This window comes from Anopheles nili, chromosome 2, assembly GCF_943737925.1.
Source record: "Anopheles nili chromosome 2, idAnoNiliSN_F5_01, whole genome shotgun sequence".
NCBI lineage: Eukaryota > Metazoa > Arthropoda > Insecta > Diptera > Culicidae > Anopheles > Anopheles nili.
In genome coordinates this window covers 18,326,712-18,338,306 of record NC_071291.1, presented here as the reverse complement: position 1 = coordinate 18,338,306, position 11,595 = coordinate 18,326,712, and the positions used below count along the sequence as shown (strand labels likewise).

The window sequence follows — 11,595 nt, the reverse complement described above, 5'->3', positions numbered from 1 at the left end:
TCCGGCGGCGGCGTCTCCAGCCATCCTGGATCCATTAGCATTCCACTCAACCCTCCCAGCAGCTACAACCGAAGATGCACCGGTGGCCACGTTGCATTGATGCGTGTTTTTTTTTTTTCGAGGCGCCTCAGTGCCACAATTCGTCCGGAAAATAGATGCACGCGGTGTTGATTTTTGAACGATTTTCCCGCTCGCCTTCTTTACCGCCCAACCCACCAGGGGGTCGATAATGAACACGGCCAACACCGGCTCGCCCGTAGGGTTTTGTTTGCTCGCGTCAAATAGCTGAGAAATCTCGTTACTTTTTCCGGGCAAGAGTGTTTCCGTTTGCGGTCGCGCGCCGTTGGGTTTCGCTGCAGTACGCAACCGTAATGGCTGCTGGCCATTAGCGTCGAACTCGAAGCTTGGTGGCTCGGTTCCAGCGAATTCATCCCAGGACGGTCGGACGGGTCGGTCGGTTGCCGGCGTGCAAGAGCAAACACAACACTCCACCTGCGTTGGGAACTTGCGGAACGACACCCGGTCCCGGTGGGACTATCCCCACACAGAACGGTACCGAGTCCTGGGACACGAGCTCACTCGCCTGACGGTGTCCTTCGACTCCTTCCGTAGGCAGGTGCGGCCCAACCGGTGGCAGGATTTAATTGATTTTCGCAGAAATCCTGCGGTTTCGAATTCACCATCGGTCGTCGGCAGGCTAGGCTTCGGGTTCGAGCTGTCCGCACCACCGCGGTGACACTCGGGCCGTACTAGGTTGCGGTCCAGCTCGCCTCCGGGGGGACTTATCGGGGTGCAACCAAATCCGAGCGGAACCGTAAGCCAACCTTATTAATCCTTGCCCATTGCCTTTATTGCTCGGTCACTAGCCGGTGTGTTGGGCTGCACTCGATCGCTCCCGAAGCTAAAATCCAATTTAAGTCGACAATGACGATGACATGCCCGGTTTGTGTGTGTGTGTGTGTGTGGGTGGTGCGGTTTATGCGTGGCAACACCCGGGAAAGCATTCCGTCCGCTTCCGGTGGGAAGGAGCTTCCGGTGGGCTGTAATCCAGGTCCTGTGTTCCAAGCGAAGCTGGACACAATTCACTTAGCAATAAGCCAACGCTTAGCCGCATTAAACGATGAACGTGGATTAAAAGCTGGCCCGAGATGCGGCTCACTCTGTGCTGGTTCTATCGGTTCGAGTGACCAGTCGCCGGTGTCCTCGAGTGGAAAACTCGACTCTGCTCTCGACACATCAAATGATTGTTTGACTTGCCCAAAAATAAAAAAAACAGCCAGGGGAGAAAAGAGCCTGTCCTCGGTTCGAAAACCCAAAAACAAAGCTAATCAATTCGGGGTACCGGGCAGGGAAAGTGCTCACGAACCGCTGGCAGCTCAAAGGGACAAAGCCCGGAAAAAGGGGAACAACTCCGATACTAATAATTCAGCAATAATTTGAAAACTTTCTTCTCATCGATGCGCGCGGTGCAGAGTGGTTCCGGCAAGGGAAAATCATTGTGCCGGGGAGGGAAAGTTTCATCAGTTTCCTTTTTGGGTTCGCATGAATGTGCGGATGTGTATGTGTGGGGCGTTTTTTTTTTTGCTCCTTCTTTTTCCCAACCCACCCGACTATTTCCAACTATCGTAAAGCATCAATTATTGCCGCTGCTGGGCTCCGGTTTGGGTTTGTTTTTAATCGATTGGGGAAGTTCATGTTTCGGCTTGGATGGAGGCGCACACCGCGTATCCGGTACGGTCCGTATCGTACGTTTCTCACAAAAACCACCCTGGTGGTAACTTTCCCGTTTTGGCCGCCGTGTGCGGTTTGGTTCGGTTGGTTTTGGGTCGGTTTGCAAGCTAGGTAGATGAAGCAAGCCCGGGGTAAACCGAGCTGGTAAAATTACTTTGGTAAACCGAAATAACTACGATTTTTCGAGGAAAGGGGTTACAAGCCTGGTACCAGACAGGAAGGGCAGTGTTTTTTTTCTCATCTCCAACCCAAAACCTTGGGGATGAAAGGCCCTGTGCACATCGACATGCGAAACAATGGCCCGGTGTGGTGAAGGACTCGAAAGCCTTTTGGGTGGAGGCTTCGATTGGAAATGAAGTTGTTCGATGATAAATGTGTGTGCGGGTCGGACACGAGTGCCGTTGCGCGTTCTTTCGACCCCAGCGTTCATTTATCATTCCCGAGCGTCCATTTTGTCCCCAACCCGTGTGATTTTGTCCAACACGAGCGGAACAGAACACGCCGGTGATTAGGAAAAGCGCAAAATCAGTGCTCGAAACCAAAGGGGGTTGCATTCTGTGCGACAGAAAACATCCAGTTGTTTATGGATCGATTAAAACGAAGCCTAGGTCTGGCATTATGGTAAAACACATCCAACAAACGGTCGATCCTCCCAGTGTCGATGTAACCGATGTGCTCATGTACCATCGAAACACGGGAATGGGAATGGGAAACCGTGCCGTGCCCATATTCGATCAATGTTCCAAGCTCTAATGTACCGACGCGACCCCACACGGCATTCCGTGCTGCGCGCGCGAACTCCAACAGGTATTTTTGGGGGTACCAACAGCCACGCTACGACCTGCTGTAATGCACTCGAAACCGTCATTTGTAAATGTTTTGTCCACACACGGCGTGCGGTGCCCGGAACCGGTGACACTGGAGCAATTACGCGACAACAACGCACGAACTGCACTCGGAAACCGGGACCGTGTCTTCGCGTACACGCGGTTTAAATGCATTTTTCGTGTTCCGTTAAATACACCGCGGTTCGGGAAGGCCGGTTGCCCAAGGGTGGAGGTTTTGGATGGGCATGCAGCATAAATATCGCACCGGTAAAGAGCCCCGGACAATGTGTGAGCGAGATTTTGTGTTTTTTTTTGTGTTTGTTTTCGGTACCGTGTGAACGATTGTCCTGCGTCCTGCGTCCTGCGTATATGGATGCATGTTTACAGCTGCTATTAACATCGGGCTGTTACACGCTCTTTTCCCCATTATCGGTGTGGGCCGTGGGGACAATGAGCCTTCGTGAGCGCTGTCGTTGGAAATCCGGTTTTGGTCCGCGCAAATCCGAACCCCGGTTGTGGGTTGGTGGCACGAAATCAAATCAGCGCGTCAATTTTCCTTCTCCATTTTGCCGATAATTTTCCATCGTTTATAAATTACCGCCCCTGTTCTGGGGAGCGTGCGCGGAGTGGACCATTTATCTTGCCCCGCTTGCTCGTACCCATCCCTTGCGCGGTTCCTCGAGTGTCCTGGCTGTCCGGGTCTCGGTTTCGGAGAGATTGAAAAATTCTTCCATTAATTTCCATCAGCGCACCATAGGCGATTGCTGCAGCAGCAGCCGCCGGTGACGGATCAAAGTGGCCGTCACTTAAGACGCGGTGTCGCTTAATTTTGGCCGTTTCGATTTTATTTATTTTATCCACCCACCGGCGACCGATGGGCTCCGGCTGCCAGATGGGCGCTTTCCGTTCATTAATTTTCCTCGCTCAACCGTGCCTGTTCCGGTGAACACGTCAACAGCCAAGCCCGGTACGATAGGTTGGTGGGAATTGTTTTATTTTTTTCCTCCCCTGCACCATCGAGAGGAAAATTGCAATCCCATTTTCGAGCACAACTACACGCGATGTTAAAGGTGCGTGGAAAAGGTACACTCTCAGGGCCGAAATCAACGGGCTTGATAGCAAGGATTACACCGGCGATTGTCATTGCGAGGCGTTACATAAAACACACAGCGAAAGCATGAATCAGCCCTCACGAGAGCGAGAGAGAGAGAGAGTGCGAGAGAGAAAGACCGGTTATGTAACAATACCACTGTGGGGGGTTTTTGGCTAGAGCACCAATGAGCATAACACCACATTGATTGGAAATTTATATGAGAAATTTCACTCGCTTCTCGCAGCTGACCAGTACTTTTCCGGGCGGGAAATGATGGCGCGGACACGTGGCCTCGAGAATGGCACACCTTTTCGGCAGCTGACGCATACCATAGACGTTAAGGAAAAGGAACGAAAACAACCAAAAAAAACTGTTCAAAAACCCGAAACATGCTCAACATGGTAACATTGCTGAAAGGCTCGCGCTGGACCGAACATGAATTTTCCCACTCATGGATGTGGAAGCTGGCGGTGTATTAGTCCCATTTCGGGGAATTTCCGAGAGCTTTTCCGGTTCACCCTAAGGACACACGGGCTGGAATCCTTGCGACACACACACACACACACACAGGCACGACATTTAGGTCGAGCATTTTGTTGCGTACGTGTGCGTGTGTGTGCGTGTGTGTGCGAGGGAGCGAGATTTTACGGAAGCTTAATTCCACCGGTCTGAGTCCGGATGGTGGGCGAGGATACAAAAGGGCGGTTACCTCCCCCCCCCCTCCCAACCGTCCAAGGGCCAACTTGCTGACTTTAAAGCAGCAACCAAAAGCACCCTCCGCACCCACGATTGACCAGCCCGTTGGTTTTGGGAAACTTTTTACCATTTTCCGCTCGAAGATTCTAGCACCGGGTTCTGCCTCTCAACGTGCCGATATGTTGCCGTTGTTATAACCGCAGTCGTTATAGCCCCGCTCTTCTCGGGTGGGAGTGGTGGGCTGGAGGAGGATTCCCACCCAAACACACACACACACACACACACACACACACACAGATGCGTACAATCGTGCCGGGAACGACCGACGAATGCAGGTGTTTCCCGGGCACTGCCCAAAATCGGACGGTTCGCGCTGCCGCAGCATAAATTTCCATCACCATGCCACCACGCCAGCCAGGGGTGGCGTTGTATGTGCTCGGCATCGGCCACGTTCGTGTGCCGGTGCGTGAGCTTATCTATGCGCACGTTTTCCTGCCCTCAAACCACCGAAGCCGCTCCTGGAGCACCAGCGTTTGCATAAAAGCACCCATACCGTCGTCGTCGCCGTCAGGACGATTGACAGGCGAATTTGGGTTGGGATGGGTGGTGCGTCATGGGAGGGGGGGAGGAGGGGGGGGGCGGAAATCCAATTGGTGTCGGCATTTGGCGTGAGCGGAGCGTTCTCGCTTTCAGTTCTGGTTGATTTTGTGCGGATTTTCGCCGCGATAGCTCCCCAATTGCTTCCATCAAGGCGCGATTGTAAAGCACTCGTGACGCGATGATGTTGATGTTGGGTTCACGTTCACGGGCGGGGTTGGACTTTTTTTTTGAACTTCTTTCCTCGCTGCTCTGCCTGCTTTGTTTGCCAAATTGCACGTGGCATAGCCGGAGAGAGAGAGAGAGAGAGAGAGAGAGCGATTGAATCATGCTGGAGGAATGCAGATGGTGGAGTTGATTTGGATGTGGCAGTGATGGCGATGTTTACCAATCACCCGGGATGGGATTGTTTCCAATTGCGGATTTATGTTCGGTAGCTCAAAATTTCGCGTGCGTGTGCGTGTGTGTGCCGGGATTCGGAGTTTTTCCTTTTCCTTTAACCGCTATTCGATTTCCATACCCGTGCGTGATAGGTGCCTGCTGATGAAGCTATCGAGCGAGCGTGCCGGAAAATCTAAGGGGGAAAAATCCTCCGGGAAACTCACGCGTTCCGTGTGTGTTTGATTTTGGTGTCTGCTTTGATTGGATGAATTTGGGTGTACTTTCCGGGCTTTCATTGCCACGCTGCGGAACTCCAATAGACAACCGTGCGACGTATGGTGTGCCGCACAAGTCGTAACATAAAACGATAGTTAAATGAGTGCGAGTGTCGGTGGCATAATGCACTTCGACCCACACCCGCGATCAATACACGACGCACGGGTTCGAACCGTGCTTATTGAGCTCCTTTCTTTTACGATTTGAAGTCGAAATCGAAATAAAACCACCACTCCGTCGAAAGCTACCCAATAGCCCCCCGGAGCTTATCGATCATAATCGAATAATCCACTCCAATCGACACGTTCTTAACTTTTGGCACTTTATGGATGCAGGAAACTCCGTCCTCTGGCACTGACGCCTACAAAAATATCGATCGCCCCATCCGGAGAGCCCTCACGTGCACCACAGCTCGAACCGAACCGAGTGCGCCAGCCGTTCGGTGGGTTTCCCTTTTTTCGGTGGACGTGCGTTGCAGAAAGCGGGCGAAAAATCGATCCCAAAACCGAACGGGCGAACGGCGGGAGAAAGCCGGGCCGCAACATAAAACCGGAACAACATATCAGTGAATATTTATTTCGCTCGCTGGCTTTTATCGCCCATCAGAGTCGTCTCATCATATGAGCTGATCCCGTGCGAGATGTGGCATGAACAGCCGCCGGTTGGGCTTCCGGTCTCTTCTACCATCCCGCAAAACCATCCGGTTTTTCCCGGAACCCACCCTGCCTCGCATGCCGGAAACGTGAGCTGCATGCCAACGTGCGGATAAACGCCGCGTGTGGAATCGCTTCCAAGGCGCGCTCGAACCGCAACCTCACAGCGGATACCGGCTGCAGGGTGCAAATCGTCCGCATAGCGAGCATCGCCCGGCCACCCAGGTTTCTCTCTCGAGATCGGCTGAGTTGGTCTGTTTTTCCGGTGCCAGTGCCGTTGATGGATTCTGGACGGTGGTTGGGTAGACAAAAAACAAAACCTCTCCCATCTAGTAGATCTCTGTCGCGGCGATGACATCTCGGCGAGGTGAAATGAAACTTTCCTCTCCGTGCGGGCTCGTTCGGGACACGCTGAGGGAAAAAGGAGCTAATTCAGGCGTCATCGATTCGTCAGTTTTGCGCGGCTTCCGTGCTTAAGAGACAGGAGAAAATTAAGCAACGGAAAGTTTTTGAGGTGTACTCTATCATGGAATTATAATTCAAAAATATATACAAATTCGTGCGATGAACTGTATAGATGACGAGTGTTACTTTCCATCTCGGTCATATGCCACATTTAATTAAAAAATTAATTTCATTCGCGAGGCCACGGCAGCAGTTTCAGGGGATCCTCTGATCCTCTCCAGACTATAGCCTGAGACTAATTGGGTGCAGTTCGCTTGGCGAACTGAAGAGTGGGATGTTTGCTGTAGCTCTTATCGCTGCCGAGCCATCATTCTGTCCGGGAAAAGCGACACTGCTTGTTTTGGGTGAAAGGACGCGAGGAAAATTCCGACGCCGGGTAGAACGATGCGCAGGAAGTAAGTCTCGCCCAAATCAGCCTCTGTCGTCGCGTTCATCGTCACTGCGAAATGGCGCAGGAAACGCCACGATTAGCATCCGTACCATCGAGCGTGTCCTGTCCGGTGCGATAAGAACCGAACCAAAGCCCGGCATGTCCTTGTATTGGGGAAGAGCTCGAAAGGACACGCGAAAATAAAAACACAACAACTCAGAATCCTCAACCAATCCGTGCTGGCGCAACGGAGCCGGAAAACAAATGACGAACGCTCGACGTCCCGCGGTGGAAGTGAGGAGGAAAATAAATAAAAAATGATTTCACGAACTTTTGGACGGGAGGGATTTTGGGGACGCCGCGACAGCTGAGTGGACGGAAGGCAGCCGCCGAAGATGGAGCTAAAGAAAAAGTGAAATAAATAAATAAGCGAACAAACGAGCATCAACCATCCGCAATCTGCTAAATCATCAATTTTAAGGGATTATCATATGATTTATTTTTATCACGCTCTGATTACGGTTTTATAAAGGATTTTTTTTTCTTTCTCCATTCAGTCCGCCATCGCTTCTTTGCCTTTTCTCGCTTGGCATCAAGATATTTCGAGGACCGAACGGTCTTTAGTGAATTCCACTCTGTCACATTCGGCGAACCATCGGTATCGTGATCGTTTCATCACGCCACCGTGCAGCGCGAAGGAATTTATTTTTGAACCGAGCCGCCCAACCATGGAGCGGCTAAAAAAAGCCGGCGTCATTTTTTGCTACCCCCGTTTTTTTTTTTTTTTGAGTGGACCGGGTGGCCGAATGAATATTGTTTATCCTTATGTCCCACCCGGTCACCCCGGAAAAACGTTCCATTTGTGAGCATTTTCTTTCTTCACGCGGATGGTTGCGAATCTGCCACGCTTTGGTGTGTTTGTTTGTTTGCGTGCGTCCTTTGGCCCATTATCATCTCCACCTAATGATGGCAGCTGAAGTGGCCTCGACCAATCGATGATCTGGCGGCTTTCCACCGCCGGGTGGAAGAATTGTGAAACCCATCCACACCAGCCATCAATCCCGCGATCGATCGAGAGTACAAAGCTTAATTAAGCCATAAAATTTCCAATTATCACGATGAAGTAATTAATCGCCTTCGGCGGTTTTTTGGTTGAGCACCCGCAGGGAAACCCTGACCGTGGTTCTTCCTACCAACACCAGGCGCAATGGCGTATCCCTGACCTTCGGTGGCTCCCGGTGGTTACACGGGTTTTCCCCTGACGAGAGGTTTCCTCCTTGCGTTCGCTTTCGAATTGTCGGTTTGACGGCGCGCCACGGAAGGATGGTTTTAATTTCCGTCCGCCAACCGTCCTCGGCCATATGACGATTTTGAGGCTGATGTTACGCTCGAAAATAGATCCGTCAGACTTTGGGAAAATCACCGCGCTAACCGACAGAGCCCGTCCAGCGGATCCTTCGAACGCAGATCGCCGGCAGTCGGTGACGTGTAGTTGTTTACGCTTCGCACCCGTTCTGCTGACTAATCGTGAACGAATTAAAAAGTTTTAATAGATAATTAAAACACTACCCAGCCAGCCCAGCGCCCGGGCAACACAACTTTTAATGAGGTTTGCTGCGATTATTCGACGCGATCGGTTATGACGAGTGTATTAACGTTTTCTCTTCACTTTTCCTGTTGTTTTCTTTTTCTCTCTTTCGCAGATTTGCAGACCACAAATACGAATCCTTGAATTCCGAGTGCATCCCGGGGCTGACGTCGTCCCCATCCATAGTGTGTGCACGCGTACGTGCGTGCGTGTAGTGTGTGTGTGCGTGCGTTCGTTTCCGAATCCAGATTTTCCACACGGCTAGCGGCGTGTGAGTGTTTTTTGTGTGTGTGTTTGAAGAAAGGCTTTCCCCACGCGATCACCCCAATGCCACCCGTGGCAGACCGGGCGTGAAAGTGAGCATACCAGTGTGGGTGGGCGCGAGTGTGTGTTGGTGGGTGTGTGCGTCTGAAAGTGCGTGTGTGAGTCGTGTTGATGTGGAAGGGTGTGAAACGAGCCGGTCCGGAAGCGTCCTCGGTACGGGTGGAGTAGTGCAGGCAGGCAGGGCCACCCCGCCACATCCCAACCGGCCACGACACACCCTCGTGCGGGTTCTCCCCGTAGTGGCCGTAGTGGCGTTACATGTGGGAAATGTTGGATCCCGACCTTGAGTGCGGCAACGAGTGTGGTGGGCCGGGACCTCCTCCGGAGTTCCTGGTGCCACCGCCACCTCGGCCGCCCTTCCTAGCCGAGCTGGTCAACTGCAACGAGGAGCAGCAGCTGGCGCAACAATCTCCGTTCGGTGCCAGCGGGCCTTTCGCCGATGTCGACATGTGCGAGGCGTTCCCGGTAAGTGTAGCTAGAAGGGGCACAATTTTCGGCTTCTCGACGAGTAGCGACGAACCTTAATGGTAGCGGTTATTAGAATGGTGGAAACGAAGGACGAGCTAATAGCGTTTATACCACTGGATCGAGCCTTCAAGAGCTTAAAGTCATTAATCCTGGCTTCGGTCAGCTAGCACCAGCTGCCGGGCGCCGTAATCCTTCCCAAAGGCTGCTTTCGAATTCATCAAATCCTCAAGTCTCGTTGTCCGCGCCATTGTGAGCTTTCTCGCTTGCAATCCTTCCGTGGATTGCCCTTCCAACCACGCGTCGGTTCGTCGATCGGATTAATTGTAATTGAAAGCCTGCTTGTGCGGGTGCTCCATTGCACCAGGCACAGAATCCGGTTCCAAGTTCCGCACAGACTCAACCGGTGCTGGAAACTGTAGCATATCGAGTCCTTTAGCTGTAGTTGGTTTCCTTCTGCATTTCGCCAACGAGGTGTGCAGAAGCCACTGCATTAGGTCGAGTTGTTCATAATTGAAAATTCCTCCCTTGCTCCACAGCACGAGCACTGGGGGGGGCGTGTGGAAAATTGATTTTCCTTCACATCCCACGCACGGCAGGTAACGAACGGGTTTTGTTTCCTTTCAACGTTCCATTCTTTTCCGGCACTAACTTTGTGACTAACTTTTGCGACCGGGTCACTCCGTCGACCCTTCTTATCATCTTGCGAACCCCTTTTTTTGTGTTTTCTCCATTTCTTTTTCTCCCCCCCCATTTCTCACTACACACGGCGCTGCGAGGGCTTCCCATGAGTGCTTTTTCCATCGCTTTTCGATTGTGCAGTGCTTCGGGTTGAGACGATTATTTTACACCTCAATAAGAGTCCGTTTTCATCACATCCTTGCTATCTGTCTGCGGGCATCGCACCGGTCGGCCCCCAGTCCATCATGTCCGCTGTCCGGGAGCGTATTGTTCGGGATAACGGACAATAAACCGAAACCTGGACTCTAGTGGCTTATAGGCACCCCGCCAAAGCCTAGTCCGTGCCCTGAGGCCCCCGGTCAGAGATTTTCTTCCTCGAGTCGTTGGCCGCTTTCCTTTCCGCACACACGTTCCCGGCATGAGTTATGAGCCGGATGGTTGGATTTTCGTTTCGTCGGCCAACGGGACACCGTACTGGGCTAGAAAAAGGCTCCACATCGGCCCCACCAGCAAAAGAGGATCTTTTTTTTTCTGCCGAACCCTGCCGGAGGAATGGTGAAACTGGAGGAGCTCGGAAAAACACATCCAACCCCTTCCCGAAGGTGGGAGATTGCAAACGCCCGCACCACATTCCCAGGGCCGGGAAACTATTTTCATTCAGCTGTGCTTTTGTTCTCCTTATCATAATAAATCAAACGAACCCAATGAACCAATGGAAGGTGGATAATAGGCAAACCGTCGGGCCCACGCCATTGTACGTGGCGACCTTTTCCTTCGGCTACGATTTGATGATGGTCAAACAATCATAAGGGTCGACCTACGTGCGTGTCCGTGCGCGCGCTCGAACCGCGTGGTCGGGTGACTGCGGATTTTCCAGCGCGGTTCACTATCACACTACATGACCCCGAGATACTACACGTGTGTGCGCGCGCGCGCGCGCGTGTGTGTGTGTCCCCTTTCTTATCGGTGGGTTTGCGATTTCCCATTTTCTACGTGTGACGGACGCCACTCGTTTGGACCTCCGACGACGACGACCACGACGACGACTGACCATTGTGCACCATCCGCGCCCTGTGTTTGCCGGAAAAGCGCGAGATGAAGCCGATCGGTCGATACGAGGCGAAGGGCGCCATTGTTTATGGCCACCATGAAGCGCATTGTGCAGCCCTCGTATCGTGCCGCTAGATCTCGGTTGAACCGTGGCGGAGCAATACGGTTTTAGTGCTTGCGTATTGCGGCGATTGCGCGCTCGGGAGCGGGTTCTTTTACGGAACGTGTTTTACCCACTCGCAGCCGCTTTCGCAGTGAATTTGATGTTAATCTCATGGATCGCTGGTTTGGTTGTGCGTTCTCTCGGATACCGAGTGAGGCGGCCTGGTTCGGTGAAAACGACTGTTTATTGCGAAAACCATTGCCCGATGGTGCTATTTTCGTCAAAGTATCAATTT

General features: G+C 52.3%; 1 protein-coding gene across 1 annotated transcript in view; it reads left to right on the top strand.

Annotated features, from left to right (window-relative positions):
* The first annotated feature begins 9,259 nt into the window (after positions 1-9,259).
* LOC128731543 (dual specificity protein kinase splA) overlaps positions 9,260-11,595 on the top strand; it is a 75,986-nt gene continuing 73,650 nt past the window's right edge. Inside the window, exon 1 of the mRNA XM_053824668.1 lies at positions 9,260-9,466. Coding sequence (XP_053680643.1) covers positions 9,260-9,466 — 207 coding nt within the window. The remainder of the gene's footprint in view (positions 9,467-11,595) is intronic.